This window comes from Phalacrocorax carbo, chromosome 5 (genome assembly GCF_963921805.1).
Source record: "Phalacrocorax carbo chromosome 5, bPhaCar2.1, whole genome shotgun sequence".
NCBI lineage: Eukaryota > Metazoa > Chordata > Aves > Suliformes > Phalacrocoracidae > Phalacrocorax > Phalacrocorax carbo.
The window spans coordinates 4,723,321-4,748,320 of record NC_087517.1 but is presented as its reverse complement, the minus strand read 5'-3'; the positions used below and the strand labels follow the sequence as shown (position 1 = coordinate 4,748,320).

At 43.4% G+C, this 25,000-nt stretch overlaps 1 protein-coding gene across 2 annotated transcripts in view; it reads right to left on the bottom strand.

Annotated features, from left to right (window-relative positions):
- Positions 1-25,000, bottom strand: part of ZEB2 (zinc finger E-box binding homeobox 2) — a 115,678-nt gene that overhangs the window by 2,280 nt on the left and 88,398 nt on the right. For both annotated transcript variants that reach the window (XM_064450995.1, XM_064450996.1), the window contains exons 4-9: positions 23,880-23,951; positions 17,261-17,449; positions 16,348-16,562; positions 13,718-13,826; positions 10,868-12,837; positions 8,661-8,841 (exon numbers count right to left, since the gene is read on the bottom strand). In XM_064450995.1, the coding sequence (XP_064307065.1) occupies positions 8,661-8,841; positions 10,868-12,837; positions 13,718-13,826; positions 16,348-16,562; positions 17,261-17,449; positions 23,880-23,951 (2,736 nt within the window). The remainder of the gene's footprint in view (positions 1-8,660; positions 8,842-10,867; positions 12,838-13,717; positions 13,827-16,347; positions 16,563-17,260; positions 17,450-23,879; positions 23,952-25,000) is intronic.

Here is a 25,000-nt window from a genome sequence, read left to right as displayed (position 1 = left end):
GCATCAATGGAAAACTGGCAGCTCTAGCGAGCAGCTGACACGCATGAAAATGTTCGAAAAATATCCCTATTTATAAATAATTCTGCTGACAGCATCATACACACGCCCTATTTCTTCCCCCCTCCCCTCGCTGAAGAGATTAGCCTGTAGAGAAGACCTTTGTTTCTTAAAGTTTTCTTTGTGTACGTTGCTCGTGAATAGCAGGAAGCCAACATCCTATCTTTGTGCCTTTGCCCATGGCGCGACGCAACCACAAGCCAACCGCTGGGCAACCCTTCCCCACCAAGGCGAGCCCATCGCACTTCACATTGGGCTGTGCCCGACGCACGCTGCGGGTCTAGCGACAGCAACGTGGGGAGCTGGGACTCGTTGAGTCCATAAAGGGTTCGCTGTTGGCTGGACCCACACCAAACCACCGCAGGGGGCCTCTCCCCCAGCCCTCACCTGGGAGGGGAAGCCCTCAAGGACCGCCACACCTTTTTCCCCCACCACGTGAGCAAACACAAGTATATACATCTGCCACAGAAGCATAAGGGGTTTCTAAATAAAATGTTGTCAGCCACTCACTGAGTGCTAAAGTAGTGTTAAGCTGCAGAAAACAGTATTTCCTTTGGCATTTCAGGCAGTTTCGAACCAATGTTTGAAACTCAAAACCAGTGCCAAGCCTAAACACATCTGGTTGATCCCAGGCCACAAATAGCACAGGAATGCCTTCAACACCTTCCAGAACTGCCATACTGAAAGCTTAATTCCAAAATAGAGCTGACAAAAAATACTTGTCAGCATGCTACCACACGACAAAACTCGGCAAAGCATGATGCAACCGTGAGATATCCAGACATAACATATGGTGCAAAGATTGGAATTAGTGAAGACCGATCACCAAACTTAGATTGCAGAAGGCAAAAAATAAAATCAAACATTAGTACCTTCAGCCAGATTTTCAAAATGTCAAATTATAATCTTAGTGTCATTCAACTGAACGCTCCAGAGTGCATTCATTCAGAGTGCTCCATGGTGCAACCATGCAGGTGGGTACAGTGCCAACTGGTCATTATTTTATATTTTGCGCTATTTTTACGCGTACAAAAAAGCTGGTATTTGGTGCCTGAAATGCAGAACCCTGCTCTGTATGTCTCGTTGCTAGAGCAGATCATTAGGAACTTATTAGTGAACTGGCCTGATTCCTCGGGCGTATTTATCATACTTAGCTAATGTGGCATGTGACCAGAACAGGAATAAACTTCACACCAGAGCCCTCCAGTCCTGTCAGTTGTAAAAGTGTGGTATTCTGTTAATTCTTAAAGCAGCTAGCGCAGGGAGAGGAAGAGTACGGTCGAGGGTAGGCGAGAAAACCCCAACCGAGAGCGACGGGCCAGGAAGATGGGAGACCATCGCTGGCAGCACCAGCACGGAAGGAAATCCAGCAGGAAAAGGAAAAAAAAAAAGTTTCTGCTCCTTTATGAACATGATCTGCTTTCTTTTCCTCTGCAGCCACAGCTGGGACTCGAGAGCAGGGAAAGTCAGGCTTTAAAAAAATTTCACTTCTGTAGCAAAGTTGCTAGGAATGAATACCAGGGAATATGCTAATTTTTTTGCCCGATCTAGTCACAGCTAGCTTCAAGTCCCACTGTGAAAGTTCACATTTAATAAGGTGTGATTAACGAATGCTCAAGGAAGCCAAAAACTGTATGTTATGAAATGAAGGGGAGATCTGGCAGGAAGGAAAATACAGGAGAAACCACAGATAGAATAATCTAAGTGACAGGGAAATTAGTGGATGCCTGGAAACTGGGACTCAGACTGCATTTCTTCGTAGGAGAGTTTCCTAAGCTTGCACACACACAGGGTTTCTTTTTTTTTTTTTTTTTTTTTCTTTATTTCCCTTTACAGTAAAATTGAAAATTCAAGCTTGATATATTGAATTATAGCAGTGTTGCTTTTATGATCTGTTTCCTAAATACGCATTTCTGCTAATTTAACCTGTTGGTTGAAAGTCAAGCTTGAAAAAAACTCTGGGCTGTGAGCTGTACATGTGTTTTGGCTTTGAACCTCCAGCCTTGGCCTGGGGGTGCACTGAATCCAGAGCCAGGAGGTTCCCCACCTGCCATTGGGAGCCCAGGTTTTGACACGATAGGGAAATCCCACAGTCTTAGCTGGGGAGGTTTTAACATGATCAAGTCAGTTACTTAAATTAGCTTAAAATCCCAATGCACTCGCGATCTAAGCACTCTTCAAGCCCCAGTGCTGCCAGAAGAAAACCCTCGCGGGTGAGGTAGAAGCTTTCCCAGTGCTACCAACCACCCAGCTGGATGCACCAGCTACGCCTGCCTGCACCCCGCCTCATCCCAGCTGTCCTGCTGAGCCCACTCGGAGCAACACGCAACCGTCCCTTTGCTAGCATCTCCATCGTTGCTAATTTTGTTCCCTGTAGACCTTCTGCTTTTCCTCAGCACCCTTTTTCTGTGTCCTTCTCCTGACTGAACCCCTGCCCACGCTGTCTCAGTCCCTCCCTCTGACTTACTTTTCCCTAACATCGACAAGCCCAACCCCTGTCTTGTTCCACTTCTCCACAATGCCGCTCCTTCTCCATCACTTCAAATTTTGATTTTGTTGATGCACAGTACATTTGATGCCCACTACACCCTTCTCACCCCACATTTCCCTCCTCTACAAGCTGTGCTCCATGCAGTTGCCCAGCATTTTTCCTCTCCTCAAACAGAAGTCAACCACCTCAAACAGAACTCAGCCACCTTCACTGCTTCTCATCCAGCCTTGCCTCCACCTGTCCTTCTCCAAGGCTGGGTGATGTGCTGGTCCCTCAGTCTTTGCCTGCTTTCCTCATCCCTTACACACAGCGTTCGTTCAAAGCTGCGCCTCCTGATACCTGGAGCGTCCCCCCAGCCAGCACAGAGGTAGCCGGGTAGCGAATCATCCATATTTTAAAAATTAATTTAGAAATGAGAGGATTAAAATAATTCCTATTTTTATATTATTACTAAAAAGGCTGTACTAGAGCTACTTACTCTACCACACCCCTATCAAGGACTCAGTGTTGATCTGAGGGAACATGACAGCTTGAGCAAGGTTCTTTGTTCAGACACCACACAACATACCTTAGCAGCATGCAGCGTGCAGCTGTTACAACACTAATTGAAATATGTTTTTAAATGTATCGGGTTTCTGAACATTTGCGGAAGAATTATTTTTTTCCCCCGTGTGCAAAACCCAGTACTTCAGCCATTTGAAAAAGTGCCTAATCCCTACAGTGCATTAGTAGGCCATAAAATAAAGCTGAAATAAGGTATTTTACACTGGGGATGGGGAGAAGTCTACAATTGTAGGGGGATGGGGAGAAGTCTACACCTGTAGGTGGATGAGGAGAACCTCCAGTTGTAGATAGATGGGGAGGATCTCCAACTGTAGGTAGTCCTGGCTGCTTTATCAGCTGTTTAGCTCATACACAGTAAGAGGATCATCACAGAGCATCGTAACATCAGTGGAGTAGAGATGGATCAAAAGGAGGCAGATGTGACCATCCCACCGTACAGGATTTACCCAGTCTCATGTGAGATGACCTGTGTCGTTCGTGGGGGACGGAGCTGGGAGAGAAGTACCCAAGGTAGCTCACAGGAGGGGTCACGAAACACTTGTCGTCAAGTGGATGCCCGATGTAGACGCCACATTTTGCAGTGAAGCTAACATTTTGCAGTGAAACTAAATGATAAATCTCTCTCAAATATCTGAAGGAAATGTTCAGGCTTTTTTTTATTCCACCATCTGCAAAAAGAGGTTCCCACAGAGGCTCACGCTCAATTTACAGAGGGGAAATTGTAGCTAATCTGTTTTCAAAGTCTCTAAAATTGCATTTCTGTTAAAACAAAGCAACAGCAAACCTCTCTATCAGTAACTATAATCTCTGAATCTTCCTGGGCTAGAAGTCTTTCACTGAAAAGCTATGCGTTTCCCATTTGCAGTGGTATAAAAGTCATAAGACATCAGATCATAAGCTGTCACTGGACCCAGACTAAATATCACCCATCCTTTGCCTGAGGCAGGTGGGACTTTTTTTCTATGGGAGGGGGCCAAACAGAAATCCCACTCTTTGGAGGAAAAGAGGAAACATTTTTTGGTGACAGTTTGTTTTTATTTTTTAAAGGCCGTTCTTCTGAGCTGCTTGGGGGTTTGGATGTTAGATGTAGTCCCAATGGAGATGGATCAGTGGCCAGAGCACAGCGAAGCAGTCAAAGGTGCAAGATAAATGCCATTTATGTATAATTGCCCAAGCTGCACCTGTTCCGTTCTGAATGGGAGACCTTGTCTACAGAACAAATTTCACAAGCATAGAATATATCCTTTTTTTTTTTTTCTTTATTTGAGTGTAAAATGGGGAATTCTGAACTTGTATCAGTGTAAGGCAAGAAAAAATAACCTTTAAATAGCATGTAAATTTTTTATGAATCAAGCTCTAAATAAAGAAAACTCCTGAGCTGGGAATTCAAAATACTAGCCAGAGAGAGCTGATTTGCTACCAGGCTCAAGAACAATATTTAGTTTACAGAATCAATCTGGAAATAAAACTAGTGCTTGCATCAGCATGAAAGCTACAAAAATAAAAAAGAGGTCTTAATAAAATATACAGTGGAAAAGGAAAGGATGAAAGCACTAGCACAGCTATGAGGCCCTCGACAGCCCACACAAGTAATAAAATAGAATATGATGTAATATAGAACAACAATGAAAGGATTTAAAATTTCTAGGTAGGATTCTGAAAAACTGTTTCCAGCTTTTGTTGAAGAGCAGGCACGCTGCAAGTTTCCTTGTGAAGCTACGATAAAGCTGGTGTGTAGCAGACATGGGCGTTGACGATGGCAGAACAAACGCTAACCTTCACCTTACGCCTGAATCAGCCCGAGGCAGTGTTGACAGCAAAGCAGGGGCTGTAATGCTATCCAGGAGCCAGGATATTTCTCTATTTTCCTATTTTCTAGGTGCTCCATTCTGTTTGTTCTCCTGCTGACTTACCCATTACTGGTTTCCCTCCCTATCTGCAACGCAAAGGCGGTTTGTTGGCCAAGTGGCGCCAATGCTTTGCCATGAAGGCAATCATCATCTTCGCCTTTAGTAAAGAAAGTGCCTCGAACTTTATGGTAAGCAGCTTGGAGAAATCCGAGATTAGATGTGTGCAAATGAAGCCGTATCTGCTCAACTAATTTCAGCCTGACCAAAGTTAGGTTGGGTTCATAAGACTCTACAGGAAAATAATGTGAGCGCTGAATTCCTGGGCCACCTGCCATGCTCTGCACCCAAATTACAGTGCTGCATCCTCTGGTTTTAAAGGATCAAACTCTAAAATGGAGACGTGACTTCCTTTAAAATTAAATGGCGCCCCAAGATTAACGCGGCAGAATTTGGTCCTGCAGCAAGCGGTGGCCTCTACACTGAATTTCAGTTCAGCCAGAACCAATGCAATTCACTCACTGCAGTAACACAAGGAGTTTTCCTTCTCCACATGACGCTAGAAGCTATTGCAAAATGCAGCTAATACTGCATAAATTAAAAAATATGGATTGTGAAATTTGTTCCCCTTTTTTCTACTGTGCTCAAGCAGTGGCAGGCACAGCACACAGAGGTAATCACAGAACACCTCTGGGTCCGTGGCTGCATGGTCCTATGAAAAGTTCTTGGGCTGACACCAAGAACCAGCCAAATCCCGTTCTTCTTGCCCTGGCAGGGAAACTCAGCTCCACCACAATACCTACGACATTCCTCTCTTCTCGTTTAGGTAGTTGGTGTTGCACATGATTAAGCCAGCTCGTGTTGTTTGACATGTCAATGTTAACTTTTTGCTCCAAATAGTTTCTCTGGGGTATCTCTTTAGGGGCTGCAAAGCAGGAACGTGGCCTCTGTCTGACTCTTTTAACCTTTGTTCTAGCATTGGTTGCAGTAGGTATGTGCACCGTAAGAAGTGGTGACAAAAAAAATCTGATTGTTGAAATATCAGAGAAAAAGACCTACAAAAGCACATAGATTTTTTTTACATAGGAAAAAGGACATCAGTATAAAAAACATCCACTATTTGTGCTTCTTCAGGAAAGACAGGAAGTGTTCCAATTCCTCCTAAAATATGTTTTTAATGAAGTAAAAAGGGATTGTGATCAGCTGGTCAGAAAACAGCAACACACACAGAAAAGAAGCTTTTTCTCTTCTTTACATTTCTAAAATTTGATTGAAAAATCTGGGCCCACTCTTACAACAACCCCAAATGCAGAGGATGGCTTTACTTTCAATTCGGTTCCTTCCACCGAACACAGGCTGCAGTTTCGCACCTATGCTATTAATGCGATTACAAGCTTTTTCCAAAAACTATCAGATTAATTTGAAATTCACTTAAGATGCATGCTAGGCCATTAGCCAAAGTGCCAGTGCAGCGTGCCTCCTGAAGGCTGTGAATGAGTTATGGAGGCTAGCCCAGCCAAGGTCTTCAGAGCTCCCAACCACCTCTAACGTTAGCGTGATGTGTAGAGGCTCCATAAAAGCAATCGCGTCCTTAATACCGCTTCACACTTTATATAGCGAGTCCCGTCACAGGGTTTCAGCCTGCATGAATTAAGATATAGAACACCCCGGAGAGGCAGGCTGGTATCTTTTCCCTCTATTTCAAAGATGGGCGAAGGTGAGAGAAAAATGAAGCAATTTGCTGCTACTCGCAGAGGAAGTCTGTGGCAAGGCAGAAGAGAGTGCGGCACTCTCAGCCTCAGCGCCTGTGCCTTCGCCACAAGACCATCCTTCCTGTCTCTAAATGCCTCGCTCGTGCTTGATGATGTGCTGCATTTTAAATATGACACCGTATACATGTTCTGGACCATAAGGCTGAGCCCCATAAAACTGACGGACGTAGAGTTGAGAAGCCGAAAGGGACAGAGCGAGAAGAAGGAGACAAGTCCCTACGCCGCAGCTGTGTGGTATTTTTCGAGGCAGTAGGTTCCAGGGCTACTTAAGGACCAGAACATATTTTTGCTTTTACAAATGCAGTTTATTTTGCAAATCAAGGTGATTGCACACATTTCAGCTTGTCAAATTTTCAGCCTTTCAACCATATGTCTGTCGACCTTATGGACTACCAACTTTATGGGATTCAACCATATGTCCAGATCCCAATATATATGAAGGCCAGTTCTAACATAAGAGCTTTACGGTAGTAGTGTAGTAAACCATAATGTTTGCAGATGGCTGTAATAAAATCATTCAGGAGAGGAAAGGTGCAGGGACGTAAAGCCTTCAAAGCTTCTTCTACTGAATAAACAATTTGATCTGAATAATGTAGTGGGAAGCACATTCCACCAATGAACTAGCTGATCTAGTCCAAAACGTTGCTTTTAATTTTCTTTCCTAATCCCACATGTATTTTAACTTCCTTTTTTATTTTCCTGTGTGGGATTAGCTTAAGCTTTGGAAGAAAAGTATAAAAAGGAAAAATAACAAAGTCAAGAATTTTCTTTTAAAGGCACAGTCCACTTCTGAATTGTAAGTTTTTCGCATGTGAAATGCCAAATGGTTATGTGCGGCCTGGAAGATGTATTAATAGAGAAGTATAAGGTTTTTACCGTCACATGGTGAGATTGAAGGATGATGTGACTTGCTTCATTTCCTGAAGTGGGACTCAGCTTTCAAAGTTAAGGAAAGTTTCCTCCTGAGTAAGCTTTTTCTAACTCTAGGAAGTTGGAGTTTGGTTTATGTCCTGCTGCACAACAATTCACATGATAATTCACATTCCCTTTGTCTAACATAACTTGATATCTCTATTATTTGGGGAGCTCCGGTCCCATTTTCCCCTAACTGAAACACGCTGAGCCGATGCATCGCCCTCAGAGAGCTCTCCACCTCCAGGCTCACGCCTGTCCTGGCTGACAGCGAGCAAGGGAGCACTGCCTGCAAGGGGAACCACGGCCAGCATAGGTGTGATAGATGGTCTTTCTCAAACCGAAGTATTTTTTAAGCTGACAATCCGTGGTGAGCTTTGGCAAGCTTCCTTGAACTAGACAAAAATCAGCTCCTATTTGGGATAGAAGGAAACCTTCCCCAGGCATTAACTGAGAAGTGAAAAAGCGAAATGCAACCTGCCTGCGCTGCTGGCCTGCAAAATCACGGCGAGAGCAACCCCCGTGAGCTGTTTACTTTGAGATAACCCGGCCAGAGCCAGCTCTTGCACTGCTAACGTCAGTGGAAGTTTTTCTATTGGATTAAATGGTGCTGGGTCAGATAGTGTCTAAGAAACGAGGAATACACTGTCACTCTTCCTTCCCATGCCAGACTTTCTGTTGACCAAGCTGCAGATCTTTCTGAGTGCTAGGGCCTGCCTTATCTGAAGGGGGCTCGCCCTGCGAGATGCCGAGTGCCACAGTTGCCACCGTGCTCAGCGCCACACCTCGCGTAGCACCTGCCGAGATTCACCCCATCGCATCCAGCCGCCCTTTGCCAAGCAAAAACCATTAAAAACAGATTAAAAATAAGTTGAACTGAGCAAAAAGCTATTATTTCTTCCCTGATGAAAGCCTCAGCACCTTCCAAACCTCTCGTTGTACAAGCGTACCCGTGAACGACTGTGAAGTGCGTGGCGTGGACCCCAGCCCTCCCGTCGGCACGCGCGGCCGCCCTACCTGTGTGCTCGTATTTGTGTCGCAGCAGGGAACTGCTCTTCTGGAATGTCTTGTCGCATAAGTCACACGCGTACATGCCACTTTCTGTCTTCTTGATCTTCTTTCGGGACAGACAGGAGTCAGAGTCTGTCATGTCGTCGAGGCCGGACATGTAGTCTGGGGTTCCATCAAGCAATTCTCCCTGCGAGGGAACCACCCGTCAGCGACACCCACTTCCACCACCGCTCCTTCCCACGGAGGAACCAACCACCCCAGAAAAGTTAAAGTCACGTCTGCTTAGGATGGTGGTCCCTCTTATCTTAGGAACCCGTTCTAACAAAACCACAGCTGATGGGAGCTGTGGGAACAATGAGGAGCCTTCTACTTCTGTGCCTCGAACCAACTTTCTGTCTTTGAGCACTCTGCAATAATATGATTCACACAAGCAGGCAGTATTTGTCATATCAGGACTAAACATTTTGAAGGAGCAGAAAATACAAAGGGGAGGCTCTTCATGGATGGCAAAAGGTATCGTAATGTTCTACCGGGGTAAGTGTAAACAACAGCTAAGAGATCATTCGTTTCAAAACACTGAAACTTGGATATATTCCGTATCTGTAGAAAGGTTTTAATTGAATTTTATATTTAGGTACAAATGTTATTATTATGCAATCCATTTAAATGTATGTCTCCCGACTAAAGGCCTCAAGCTATATTTTTATATTTAATTTTGTAATTTGAAATAGGGAATATTAATAACACTTTTTATCAATGTTCTATCTATGTTAAAACAGCCTTCAGCATTAAGCAATAATGAATGTGGATCAGTAAATTATTAAATTTCTTGATATTTATTTTGTCTTGATCCAAAGAGAGTGCAAACTTGCATGATAACATACATTTCCATTTGCTATCACACAGTTCAGTTTTCTTAGACTAGGTTTGCACTAATTAATATTAGAGAAGATTAAATAGGCTTAAATACATTTACAAAGAGGGCAGATGTACTGTAAGTCGGAATAGTGGAACAGCTGTTATGGAGGTGCAGTGCTATTTATGCTCCTATTGTGCAAAGAGGGATTACAGCCTGTAATGTAAAACCATACCTGATTTTCACATTTGAAACTATAAAACATTTACTAGTCAGTAAAATTACTAATAGACCGTAATAGGACATAGGGGAACATGCACAAATGTAAAAAAAAAAATAAATTAATCTATAATCAGTTAATCTCATTTAACTAAACTCTGTACATTATATCTGAATACACCCAGCGAAAAGCTATAAAAGTACGTGACTTCTGTTGAGCAGCTCTTTGCTGGAGGCATTCAAGCAGTGAAATCCTTTGCTACTCGTGTATTGACTCTGGGACGACCTGAGAAAAGGATTAATGGTTGTACCCAGGCACGAAGAAGTGCTGACCCAGATTATGAGTCCATGGAAAGACTTTGTCTCCGATTAAGGGCCCTAACTGCTACCTCTCCAAATAATAATCCCTGGGTTCTTTCGAAGCTGTTCCGGGTGACTGGTGGGGATTAGAAGACTGGTAGTCTGGGAAGGGCAGTACGTGGGCTGAACGAAGGGGCTGTGGTGAACCAATGCGTCAACATTTCTCATCCCCCAGACATTAATGAGAAGAGAGGGTGTCTTTCCCATGCACGGTGCGCCAGCAGTCCCCCAGAAAACACGAAGGAAGCTTTGAAGCCTTTCAATGGGATAGAGCTGCTACGAGGCCATATGGACCTCAGCTTAGAGGGCTACGGCTTTGCGCCCGAATGTGGGGGTGCTTCCCAAGAGGTCTCCCACTGCTCCTTTTCCACATGGTGAAATGTAGTTATGCTTACTGTGAGGGGACCCCTGCAGAGATCAGTCTCCCTACAAAGGTTCCTTTTCTTCTTATTTTATTGCAGGGTGGGATTTTTCATGAACATTATTATTTAGATACAATTCTCATAAAGAACAACTGAGCTCTTAACAGAATAAAAACATAAGCATTATGCCTAGTCAAATGTATTGCTACTGCTTCTGAATCCAAGTAGAGGTGGTCCTAAGGTAGTTTCAAGTTGTTTTCCTACCCCTCTGCATTTTTGCAAGTTCAGACTAAAATCAACCCTGCTAATTTTGTCAGAAATGCTGATTATGACTTTGGGCTGCTTCTTCTGTAAGGGGACATATCGCAAAACACTAAATTCTAGCCTTTTGAAAGAAAACAGTTGCAACAATTTACCTGAAATCCTTGTTTCCGCTGGTACTTTCTCCTTTGCTGCATATCAGCAAAAGTAGCTGCTCCAGTTGGGTAAGTATAGGCCATATGTGGTAGGAAGCTCATCTGATCTAGTCCTGGATATGGTCGCAGCCCAGGAATACTGGTCTGGACCGGTGGCATAAAAGTGGCTGGGGGAAATGCGCTCTGTGGTGGAAGTGTTGTGTATAAAGGTTTGGCACTAAATGGGTTCATACCAAATACTGGGTTAGTGCTTTTATCCAGATTATTTGAATTAGAAAACTCCTTCTTGATAAAAGTCAAGTTCAGTGGCTCATCTGAGTTTTCAGATGATGAAGAAACACTGTTGTGTTCTAAATTTACACTATTAGATTTCGTTTTGTTCTTTGTGGCTATAATACTTTTGGGTTCCTTCATTTGTTTTGGTAAAGACAAGTCCAAAGGCTCAGCCTGAAGCTCCTCAGAAGAGAAACTGTTTGGAGTGTAAGAACTACTGTGGGAGTTTTTAGAAGATGTGGAAGAAAGATTTAAAGGAGAAGGAGTATTGCTCCTGGAGTGGTCCAATTTATCAACTGGTTTAATATTGGTAAAATGAGGAGGTTTTGTTAGCCTGAGAGGAGTATCACAATTAGTAACACTGTTATGGAGTTCAGCTATAGATGGTGAAGTTATAGAGTCCACAGGCTTTATTGGAGATCTGGCTGACAAAGAGTCTTTAGTGGGAGTGTTGTTGGTGGCAGCCAGCGCCACCTTGGCACTGGCCCTTTCCAGTGATGGTGACCTGGAACTTGAATACTGGTAGACTTTTCTTTGTTCAAACCATTCCTTCACAAATTCCTGAGGAAGGCCAACAGCAATGGAAATTTTCAGTAGTTCATCAGAGTTGGGTTCCATATTCATAGCATAATATGCTTTAAGTACAGACATGTGGTCCTTGTATGGGTTGATGGGGCTAGTCATTCCTTTCTCAGAAAGTACTGATGACAGCAAGAGGGTTTGCTTATCAAACACTCCAGGTTTGTTGGGAACCATGTTCTCGTGCGGCTGAAGGACTGCCTTGATTTCTTCATTCATTTTGCACAGGTAACGCTCATGCTGATGCAACGGAATGGGACCAGGAAAGCTTTCTTTACAGAACTGGCATGAAAATGGAGTGGATACGTTATGGTTCTCTATCATCTTGTCTTCAGTTACCAGGTCTATTAGGGTTCGCAGCTTCTCTTTTTTAATGTTATTGAGCTGCCTCCTCGAGTCTGTGGTTAAGCTCTGGAGGCAAGCTTTGGCTTCATTGACTTTCTCTAATGTATAGTCAATAATACTTTTAGTGGCACCATTATGACTTACTACTGGAAGACCCACGGGGGGAATATTGGGGGAGGTAACTCCTTGTTCCTCGGCTTGAGAGCATGAATCCTTCATATGGTAAACCTTCAACTTGGAGATCTCTTCAGCCTTGCAGTCCATTTTCTGCCGGGAAACCGTGTTGTCCACAATCTGTAGGACCTTCTGCACCTCACTTAAATTACTGCCTACTGCAGGAAACCCAAGCAATGGTGCTTCCATCCCTACACCTAAGTGCTGCATTGGACTTTGAGCAGAAGCGTGAACTCCTAAGGGGCTGGTTGCTCCAAGTCCACCATTCATAAAAGGACTAGTTGCACTAAACCCATGTGAGGCCATAAGAACCTTATATTCATTGAAATCTAGTGGTTCTGTTTTAATTTTCAGTAGGCCTGTTTGTTCAGACATACTAAGTGGTTTGCCATTCTCCAGCTTGTTTCTCAGCTGTGTAATGGCTGAATTAGTAGGAGAGGAAGATACAGAATTAGGAGAAGAACCCGTCTTGATATTGTTTCTCATTCTGCCATTTACAGAGATTAAACCAATACACTTCTTGCTGCTGATGTGCGAACTGTAGGAGCCAGAATGGGAGAAACGTTTCTTGCAGTTTGGACACTCATACGGTTTTTCACCTAAAATGATAATTAAAACCAAATGTTAATTTTCATTGTTGCTGCTATAATGGCAAGCGATTGCATTTGATACCCAGCTGATCGTCTCTGTAACCACTGACTAATAATGAGGAAAATATTAATTCTGTCAATATGGCCACACACCACCACTGCTTTACCCTCCTCCTTCTTTGGGTGTTGAAGTCAGTTTGGACCCACGGCCTCCAGCTGGTGACAGCTGTCAAGGTGTGACATGGGCTGCAAAGTGACCTTTGCAAGTCACAGGTAAGTACCCTGTGGCGAAGGGAGTCAAACCAAATCCACACTGTTCAAATTTGATTTGTGGTTTGTTTCTTTTTTTTCCCCTCCCAAAAAAATAAAAAGGAATTTTCACTGAAAATGAGAAACTGAGTCCTGATGTTAGGACCTCCACGTCAGCACTGGTGGGGGTTTGTGCCTGGACAGAGCCCGGTGGCATTTCGTGTCCTGAATGCTGCGCTAAGCACGAGAGACAAAATGCACGAGTCATTCAGTACGAGATGCTTTGCGCTTACTCGTTATCTGGGAATACGAGCTGTATTTCACTTGGGGGGACTTTTTGTTATGGAAAACATAATGGACACTTCAGGGTCCGACTGCACAGAGATGAGTGAACGCTTCTGAACTCAAACTGCCGAACAAACCATCTATATTATTTGCAGGAAGCTTTACTATTTCCAAATCTTTCAGCGCGACCGTGGTATTAACAGCGTGATAAATGAGGTTGACTCAGATATCACTTATGAAATACCTTAGTAGCTCCAAGAAGCCAGAAGCAGAACTGTGTAAATTTTAAGCAGTCTTTAAAACTCAGCTAATTAAACAAAATGCAAATGAGCACACCAGCACCTCTGCTACTCACCACTGTGAATTCGCAGGTGTTCCTTCAGATGGTGTTTATATTTGAAGGCCTTGCCACACTCAGTGCATTTGAACTTGCGATTGCCTGCTCCTTGGGTCAGCATTTGGTGCTAGGAGGGAAAAAAAAAAACACCACCATACCGACATGAATTTTATGCAAGAGAAACCATGAATTTCTAGCTTAAAAAACAAAAACAAAATTAATGTGGCTTTGAATTTATCAAGCGGACCAAAAGGTCTGCATGTACATTTATTTGTCTCATCAGCGTTGCAATAAAAATCAAAATGTTGGCAGTAAACCGAAACAAATGAGAAAGTACTTTCGCATGAGCATTCGATATTTGCTTTAGAATTATTTCCTAAGTCTCTCATCAGAAATGTGTTGCTTTAAGGTATCTTACGATGAGAGAAACTGTTTTATAAGAAGATTTGTGGCTTTTAATATTCCTAGCAGATTCTGAACATGTGGGACTCCGCTTGTTTAAAAATTCTGTTTACTGCGTGTGTAGCGAAGACAGAAACACTGTCGTTAGTGGCATTTCGTGTGAGATTTAATTCATTATCAAGCAGAAGAGCCTGCGTCTTCGGCGTGAGCTGCTGCTTGAAATGTTTTTTAAAATCACGGAGCAGCAGGGAAGACTTGAGCTACCTTTCGTGCCATGTTTTCCCCCTGTGCTCTTCTAAGGGGTGAGGGAAAGTTGAAAGTTAAAAGTGGCATAAAGATATAATCAAAGGCAGCTGACCTTATTGCAACAAGCAAGAAAAGCCCCGTGACTTTGAATTTGGAGAGGGAAAAAAAAAAATAAATTAATAATATTCATAATAATGCAGCCAACCGTTCTGGATGCTCAAGGTAGGAGGTCAGCCTTTTGCAGGCTGCCACGACACAAAAGCCTATTGCAGGAGCAGGGAGGGGGGGAAAGGGGAGAAAAAAAAAAGAAGAAAAAAAAAAAAAAAGAAAAAAAAAAGGCAGCGCCGAAACGGTATGACAACTGCGAGGGTGTGCTGCCTCTTCCCACATTCCTGGCGAGACAGATGGTGTTACATGGGACACAGGGAGGTTTGTTCAAACAGCAGCAACCTTCAAAGATCAAGCAGAGCCCAGCCCGCCGCGCGCCATTGAGGGACCCGCGCTCATATGTTGCTGAGTTGCATAAACAAACAGCAACAGCTGTTTTGTCTCCCCCCATCGCCCTCCGAGGACTACTATAAACTTTAGTTGTGCCACTGTTAATATGATACAATCATTTTAATTTACTAATTGTAAATGCCATGAGCAAATGAGGGGACTTTTCAACACCAAAGCTACCATTCATAATGCGCCAGCACCAGCGCGCTCTTGCATGTGAAATTTCAGGCGGTTACGTTGGATAAATATCTAGGCGGGTGGGTTTTTTTTCATTCCCCCGGTGTTTTTAATGATACGAAGCAAAAGAAAGAACCTTATGGTGGATCAGGTTAGGAAAACTACACATGTGAAAATAGGTTTGTCTACGAGAAAAGCCGCGGGGAAAGAAAGACTAGGAGAAACCACTCCAGAATAATTTATATTGATTTAAGATCAAGCAAAAGATACAGTTCTCTTAAAAATGCTAATTGCAAAAATCGCGCGATCAGGAGACGTGTGTTTGCCTAACTGAATTTACGCTACGCCGAGAAAAACCTACCAAGACCAATACAGCCGATCATGATTTTCAGCTTCTTAAGAAAAATAAATACGGCATAAAGCCTTTATAATTTGACACAATGCACACATCTATTTATTTAAGTTTTAACCACGCCATTTGAGTTCCCATTACAGCCCTCCATAAGGCGGGTTTTCAGAAGGAATTCTCCGGTGAGGACAGGAGTAGTTTTTCCGCTGGTATGTGAAGAGTTTTGTGGCCCAGGTCTATCGCCGGGCTGTTTAGGAGCACTAGGGAAGCTCAGTCACCTGTCTGAGATACGCAGCATTTCCTTAAATGCAGCTCTGTGATAATATTACATGCATCACATTGAGGAAAAAACTGCTTTGATTTATTGCATCTGCCGGGCTACACAAATGATAGCGATGCCGCGATCCTGGCGCACGCATGTGTTAGTGGCACAACCACAAATAATAGCCTATATGTACTGTAGGAAGAGCTATTCTGAAAATGTGTAATTATGTTTAACAAACGATTATACGAAATACGCATAATTTCACGTGATTGAAAAGGTTACTCAAAAAGTAATGAAAAAATATTAGCGGATCTTTTAGTATGTCTTGGAGCTCCTACTTGCAACACTGCAAAGTAAAACTAGGTGAAAAATGGAATTAAAATTGCTGAGATGTTTAATAATGTATAATTAAAATGCTACAGTTTCATTCACTTTTTGAGGAACATAAAAACGAAACTAAAGTCAAGTTAAAGTGCAAATAAAATTTCTAAATTAGAAATTAACACACTCATTCGATCGTGAACATAAGACTATTAAATCATATTAGAAGAGACCATCAAAAAATCATTTAGACCTCAATTAAAGCTATTACCATTAAAAGATCTGCATCTTCAAAATGCCATGAAAAATTAATAATGATTGCCAATCAAAGCAATATCGTTTCTCTAAGGGGTTATTACAGAAAGAAATCACTTAAAGCCAGCCCCCCACCTGATCTGTCCCTGGCTTGTGTGTCACCATATGCCGCTCGAGCTGGGTGCGGTAGGCAAACGTGTAGTTACAGAGAGGGCACGAGAAGTTCTCCTCGTTCTTCTCGTGGCGGTACTTGATGTGCTCCTTGAGGGACGTCAGGCGCTTGTAGCCCCGGTCGCAGTAGGGGCAGGTCAGCAGTTGGGCGAAGGCATCTGGAGTTCCAGGTGGCAGGTCTGCACCCCAGGATGGGGAGGGGGGGGAAAGAGGCAGGCCAAAAGGTCAGCAAATCAATGGCAGCTCATGGGCTGATTGCCCGGGATGGTATGAGAGGAATCGCTGCAATCTGCTGCCCGAGAGGGAGGGACAGGGCTTCCAACCGGTGGCGGGAGGCACCGGCACCCGCGCACGCCCACGGCAGACGCGCAGGACCCGCTCCGGACCCCGCTAGGAAATTAATTATGGGCATCGCTCCTCCCGCAGACCTCGCTGGCTGGAAAACTAAGAAATACTTTTCCCAATCAATCTGCGATTTGCATTCCAGCCCCAGCTCATTATGTTACTTCTGCCATTGACCGAATCCTTCCTACCAACGCTTTTCCAATTATCTATCGAGGCATCGGAGAGCGGTGGGTCGGCTACCCTGTCTTTTGTTGCATTAAAACTCTATTAAAATCTCCCAAACTCCCAACTAAAGCAGCAGCTTTTCTCCCGTTTAAATTCAGCTCTTCAGTTCACCCGCCAAATAATACAAATTTGCTGACTAAAAAATCACAATACACTGAAATTACAGCCCCAATCTTTGCTCATGAAATTCCATGCCGCTGCAGCTGTTCTTCAATTTTTAAGGTAAACACCCAGGCATGTAGTGCATTTATAATTGCAACAGCTGCACGAGGTCAGGGTACTGGCTAAAAATGAATTACAGCCTCACCATTTTCTTCTTGCCCATTGGCCTCTGGAGTGCCAAGGCGAGACAGTTCCTCAGGGGCTTCGGGGTAAATAATGGCTGTGTCGCTGCGCTGCAGGTACTCCGCTATGCTGACTGCATGCCCATCTCCTTCCTCCAGTTTCCTTTTGGCAAAATATTCCTCAAAGTCCGACGTGCAATTTGCGTTCTTCACTGAAATGAGAGAAGGGGAAAAGAAAGGGGGTCTGAGTGCATCCTCCCCGAGCGCTGGGGTCGGTTAGCGTCGTTACACACAGCCTGAGCTGGTGTACCAGTGCTACGGGGCTGGGGCTGCAGCTGGCTCCTCACTCTCATGTCTTGCTCCAGCTCCTAATAAAATTAATGTGGGCTTTCCACCAGCGTGAATGGAAGTAAGGGCGGGCAGTTAAATTAACAGGAACATGGGCTCTATGGGGCAGCGGGAGAAGTTTATGAGGCTTGGGTAATGCAGGTGATCTTTCATCTATGGAACCTGAACCTTCACGGGGCTCCTGGGGGACCCGCGGCTTTTGGCATGAGCACAGCTCAACCTACAGGACTGAGCTCAGCTGCCCCCGGATCCCACAGACCCCGAGACATTCCCCGCGTGGGAGGCGGTAGTTACAGGTAGTAAAGACCACAACCACTTCTCCTCCAAGTCAGGTCCTGCCTCGGGCTGCTCTTCCATGGCAGGCATGAGAAGGGAATTGCTCACAACATCTTCCCTTTATTTTTTTTCCTGCCTGAAAAATTAACTTACAATGGGACAATATGTTGTTTTAAGAAAAGTATTACTTCATAGATTTCTACAAATAGAACCACATGTTTTAGACCATAACAGGGATACCAAGCCTAAAACCACTTTTACAGTCTGTATGAGAGTTTTCCTTCTTCTCCTTAAATGTAAACCCAATTTTTCATTGTCCATGCAATGTCCATGAAACATAATATATGCTCAACCACAAAACATCCTGTTACTAAAAATATGGTTTTCTCCTCCATGTATGAACACTGCCTACAGAAAAAGCTCTGGGATGTTGTAGACAAATATTAATACAACTATACAAGTGAAAAAAAGGAGCTGATAATTTTCTTTCTTTATTTTTTTTCTTTTTTTATTAACAAGTCTTGGAAGACACAGTTGGTGGCAGGGAGTTAAAGATACTTGTTTTTAACTGACCGTAAATGAAAAGAACAGCTTATGATTGATTACATTTTAAATGTATTTCTCCTTAGGTGAAATAAGAAAATGAGGCAATGCCACAAACTATTGTACAGTTCATGTAAAAGTAAAATATTAAATGGCACGATTCTCCCCTCATTGACGCCAGGGAGCAATATGGAGTAAACTAATGGAAATCAAAGGGGTTATGGCCCGACAGGGTTATATTGGTTTGTAAGCCCTGGAAATGAGAGACTAACCAGCTCCTTGGTGTTTAGAAATGGGTAAATGCTTTGCCTCAGTTCCCTTCAACAGTGCAGGGTGATACTGGCAGTCAAAATGAGATGTGGCCTCTGACCGGGGCACGACCAGAAACCTGAAAGCACCTGCTTTGAAGCGCTGATCTCGCCGTCATCGATAAAAGTAGATACTCGTCTATGCAAACCTCATCCCTTTAGCCGATAAACCCAAATCCTCTGGCTGAGACAAATATGCCCTGTTTGTTGTAGGAGCTGAGCAGCTTCTCCACCGTTCTGCAGTGTTTTAGTGACAGTGACCAAAAGGCACAGGGCATGGGACCCCGTTTTTGGAAGGAAACTTCTGTTCCTATCACAGTGGTTTTGTAGGGAATCATTACACCGCCACAGAGCTCCTCCCTCGGTCCTCCTGTAGCTCCTGTTATCATTTTTTATTAGCATAAGAAACAACATTTCCTTTTTTTCCCCAAGAAAAGGCAACTTCTAGAGAAGGGGAGTGTGAGTACGGAGAACAAGGCCGAGTACCTTACCTCCATTTTGTTGCTGTGAGAGAAATGTAACAAAATGGTGGTCAGTGAAGTACACCTTATGCGCAAGAGCATCAAACTATGTTTGTGACTTTGTATTTATCAGAACAAAGCTGAGGCATTACTTTTTACATTAGAAACCTGACCTTTCATTCCCTTGCTATGCCTAGATCTTCCAACTGTTGCAAGATCATCCACCCTCCGGCTTAACACTACCTCATCTCCGCTCCTTCTCTTGGCTTAGCAATAGATCCAAGGAAAACAAGCTCATTTTTTTGCCAGATTCAGTCCCTGACCCAGTAAATGCTACCTGTGAAGTAGGGAAAGAGAGCTTTTCTCCACAGAGGAGATATGGGAGCAGGAAGGGGAAAGAATGGGACAGCTCCGAGGGATGGCTCCATGTGTCCTTCTCCTCCCTCAGGCGGGCTGGGGGGTTTTGGAGCTTTCAGCTGCATTTTGGGATGGGGATTCAAGCCACAGAGCAAGGCCTGAGTTTATATTAAGATCTTCAGTCCACACTCAAACCCAAATGAGGTTCTTCCTTCCCGGCCCCCAAGTCTATCTGGAGGCTGATCCCACAGGCTGTGAAGGACTGCTGCGATAATACTGGCCTGGGCTTCCTAATTCTCTGGATTATTTAGCTTCTATGTCTGTGCATGCAATCCAGGAGCTAAAGCAAATGTTTATGTCTACATTATAAACCCCTAAAAACAAGAGGATTTAGTGGAAAAGCTGACAGATCTTTAACTGAAACAATACAACCAGTGCTGCAACACTGCAGATCAACATAAATAGCAAAAGGTGACCATGTGTATCTGGTTTCTCACCAGCGACGTTACTGACAATTCAGACATGGCTGGAAGCTCACCCAGTGTTACTAAAAAGCCCCATCTGATAACCATTAGGTTTCTCCCTCGATTTCTGGGGGGAAGGCTTTCTTCCCCCCTCCCATGCCCTAATTTGTTTTCCATGCAGAAAGTCATGTTCCCGGATTCCTCGTGGGCTGACAGTGCACACACATTGCACATCCCCTCCTGCGAGGCAAGAATTTCAGCGAGATCTACGGTGGGTGACCTCACCAAATAAGTCTTTTTTTAATTAATTATTGGAGCCTGGAGAGCAGAAATATTTTCAGCTGCAAAAGCTGATGTGGCCGTGTCACATAAAAATAAAACGCATTAAGGAAAGCTATCTTTGGAGGCATTTAGGACCTTTCAAGATAAAGTGAGAGAGAGGTTCAAGGAGCTTGGGAGACCCGTTATTTTGTGTGGGAACTCGTCCTGCTAGATGGTGATAGCTGCCCTTAATCGCAAACAAAGCTAATAAAACCACAGCCTTCATTAGCCAGGAAGTGAGAGGCCCCCATTGGTACACACAGATTACAGCCTGAAAACGGCCTGTCCTCCAACCTGCCAAGTTTTACTTCTGTTTTCCTCCCCCAAAAGTTTTGTTTGGTTTTTTTTTTCCCCCTTCTTTAAATTATATTAAGAGATCTTTACTCGACGCTTATCAGATGTTTGTAATCGAAACCAGGATTTCTCTTTTCTGTTTGTTTACAGGGAATTTGTTAATCTATTTTCTGCAAACACCCCAGTTGTAATATCCATAACAGGTACAATAAAATAAATCCTAGGAATGTATTAATTCACATTTTAAAAACCCCTTCTGCAAAACACCTTTTTGTCAAGTAACCATTTCAGAAACCCCAGAAATATTTACAAATTAATTTAGCAGGACCAAAGACTAAAATTTTCACTCTAATGATCACTTTTGCTTTTCCACTATAAAACCTCCATGGGTCATTATTAAAATGCAGCTGATTAATGTATGGATAACAAGATTTCTTTTTTAAGTCCCACTAGGAAGTGGCTACTCTGACAATAGCAGAATAATTTAATAACAGAGACTTTTTTTTTAGTTTTCTTTCTCTACTAATGACGTTCTGCAATTAATTTGATGCTAAAAATACACCACAGTTGTTGCACGGACCTACAGCAACTTTGCTGGTTGGATGTACGTGAATGAGTCTGAAGCTGTATCTCCTATCTCTGTGCTCAGCCCAGGTCATGGAGCCCTACAAGATCTGGTGTCAAGAGGGAGGGGCATGTTGTATTAAATGAGAGAAACCTTCCTGGCCCATATGGAAGTGCCCATGTTAATCTATAGGGAGACCTGAATGGCTTTCTTGAACACCAGAAGGTCACCGCTCTATGGCTTTCGCTGAAGATGGAGTCGCTGAGCCAACGTCTTTCATTGGGTCGAGCCTCAGCTTCACCTCAGCTATTTTATTAAGTATCACTACTAAATCCCCCTACTAACTGCAGGGAAAAATTGAGGCCTGACACTCAAGATGGGCCCAAACCCTATAGTGAGGCTGAAGAAGAAAACTTTGAACATTTCCCGGAATAGACGGGAAGGATCTCCATTGGCTCAGGGACTGACCTCTTCCCCTTCCTCCCCCAATAATGGTTGGGATGCCTCAACAGGCAAGCCGGGAGAGTTTTCACTCTGCACGAAGGATGCTACAGCTCCTAACTGTCACCTGGCATCTTCCTCTCAAGGTGAAAAGTCTAGCAAAGACATTTAGTTTATCAGATGATTTAATACAACTAAATAATCTGATATCGCTCTTAAGTGACTACAGAGACTGCAGCCATTACAGAAACATGCCCTACCCAACCAACCTCTCTAGGCACCAGCCTCCACTGAATGAGGTGGCTCTGAACGCCTCAGTGATAAAAGGTCTGAATTAAGCACTAGACCACTCGTAATGGTTATTTGAGCAAGCCGCCCATCGCAGCAAATAACAGCTGGAGTAAAGAGGAGGCTGGGACTTTTGCACAAGACATTTGGGGAAGGAATTGCCAGGTGCAACATCCAGAGCAGCTTTTGCATTTTAAATGCAGACCACCTAAATGCAAAGCACTTTCTGAACCACAAGTTTGCACTGCGCCAGGCTGCATAGGGGCAACCCTTATCTTTTCCCCCAGAAAACCAGTTTCAGAAGAGGCAGGACATCCCGTGGACCCCAGGCAGGGTTAGCGTGTGTTGGCCCCGTGTGTGGGCGCTTGACGGCACCATGCCCCCCCCGAGAGATGCCGTGAGGCCGAAGTCAAGCAGGCAGCAGAGACCATCAGATACTGGGAGGGAAGGGGCTAAGAGGACATGAAGTCTTCCCCCTCAAGCAGACCACATTGCAAGCATGAAAGAGGCAAGGCCTGTTATGGTAAGGAAAATATGTGCAAAGGAAGTCACACGGACTGATAGGGGACCTCAAAGGCTCTGGTAATGGTAATTCAGATAACCATCAAGTCTTATTTCTGAATCAGACATCTTTTAAAGTCCTGTTTCTCCAAGTGCTAAGCACAATTTGTCACTTTATTATCGTTGCTTGGAAATAAAAAAAGCTTTTAAAATATGTATGTATCCAGTTCTGTATGGCAACATCGTTAAGTATATACGTAATGATAAACTGTGCCTTGGTGCCACCCTCCTTTCATGCATAATAAATCTAATGGATGAAAAAAGCAGTGACATGGTTTTATTTTCCTATTATTTTCCCCCTCAAGAATTACAAAGTAAATTTCTTGTGTTACTTAATAAGAGCATTGGGGTTTTATGTGGGTGTTACCAACATTTAGGAAAGTGTGAGTAATAAAATCCTTGCAAGACTTAGGTACCACCTTTTACAGTAATATTTGTAGAAGGCATTACCTATGAACTAAATCTTATAATGGAATGCATAGAAATGTACTTCTACTAGCAAACTCTTACTTTTAACCGTGTAAATCAGGGCTATCTGCACCATCTCAAATTGTGACAAAATGCAAAAGAAGCATTGGGTGATGTATGGCGTTCAGCTGTGCTGGGGCTGGAGTGGGGCCTTGTGGCCTTTGGAAAGAACATGGTAAACCCCTGAATTCATTTGGATTAGAAAATAGTAACAGAAACCTTTTGCTGTTTTGCTCTGCTACAGAAAAAAAAAAATAATAAAGAGATGGCTCAGAGATGATGCCTGCTAAATACCTCTGTCCCCTTTCTTGTTCCACAAAATGTATTGATTTCTAAGAAGAGGGGAAAGAAAGAGATGTGGAAAGTGGGGGGAAAAAAAAGATTAGCCAGAAACATAATAATCTCATAAATATGCATTTAAAGTGTGTGTGTCTGTGTATCTATGTAAGGGGTTTATGTGTGTCTTGCTGAAAAGATGTTTTCAGTCTCTGAAGTAGCTTACTCTGTGCACCACGCGAATCTGGGGTTGCCAAGAAGAGTGCACCCCATCCTCATTATCAAGCCCTTTGTACAGTCTCTCTCATTAAAAGACTACTGTATCCTGGTCCGGCTACTTTAAACTACACTATATTCACCCTCGCTGGGAAAACGTCTCCTCACGCTGCTGAAAACTATTAGCTTACAAGGATGCAGTTAAAAGGAGTTAGAGGCTGCAACGTTGCAGAGCACGGGAGGGGTAGCGAGGAGCCTCACCGAATGAGTTTGTCGCTGCACCATTGAGATCAAACTGGGGACAAAATTTTAAAAAACAGGAAAATTAGGTAAATGCTTCCCAATTGTTAAACCAAAAACAAGCAAGAAATTGTCTTGTCACTCCTTCTCTTCATGCACAGCTAATTCTAGATGATACCGAAGAAAAGCGATGCTCATATCATGCAATACCTTACCTGTACCATTGTTTCCCGTGGTCTGAATTGTGGCTTCAGGCCCCATAGTGTCATAATCTTCCTTCATTTCTTCTGTGAAATAAGCACGCACACTTTTAGCATTTGCACGTTATTGAATTGCTTACAAAGCTAGGGAGCACACTGCGGGAACAGGGAAGATCCTGCTAAGGGAAGGAGAGAAAAGGGCTGTTGTGGACCTCTATACAATGGCTTTGTTCTGGCAACTGAATGAGTTCAGCGGTGCTGGATGGACGAGAACTTATTTACTTTAAACATGACAGCGAGTGGTGGAAAACAGAACTATTTGTTCAAAGTAAATGAAGGGCTTTTCCCAATATCAAATCTAATGAGCATTCGGGTGATAAAAATGGATTATTTTTTTTTTCCATATTTAAAAAAAATAATCAGCTAGCAGACACTGCGAGATCTATACCTGGAAGAAACTGCAAATACAAAAGGAAGATATAAGTTCTTATATCTCTATTTCTATCTACCATCACAGAGATCTTCCGAGATGTCATCATCATTTTAACCTCATTTGAAGCGCAGCATGTATTAATATCAAGTGGTGCAGAAATGTGACAAATATTCAACTGTGGGCAGCTCTTCCCTGCCCATACAGTTTGTTTGCGTCTTCTGTGCACTCTCTACCCACTGACAAAGTCTGCCTTTTTGGCCATAAACTGGGTTAATTCACATGCAAATGAACATGATATGTGTAGAATTATTTACTATGTATTTATCATGGATGGGTTGACTTTCCATGAAACTGGGAGTTGGGAGTGTGTTAAAACAGCATTTCGAAGGGGCTGGATGCGGCTCCGTCACTGGGGAGGACGCTTGTTTTCAGAGATGTTTCAGCCTGCCTCGGAGTGCCTGTCAAACTCGGTTTCTTGCTGTTAATTTGTTAGTTCGTGTGCAACAGGTATTTGCACGTACAGCCTGGTTAAGATTTAACCCTCCAAAGGGTTTTCACAGGGGAAAATAAATGTATATAACATTTCTCTCTCGCCTTTTCGACTTCTCCTAAATGCCAGTTTTTCTTTATTTGAAGACAGGCACAAACATACAATCTCTTCTTTTCTTTTCTTTTTTTTTTTTTTTTAAGTGAGAAAATGTAC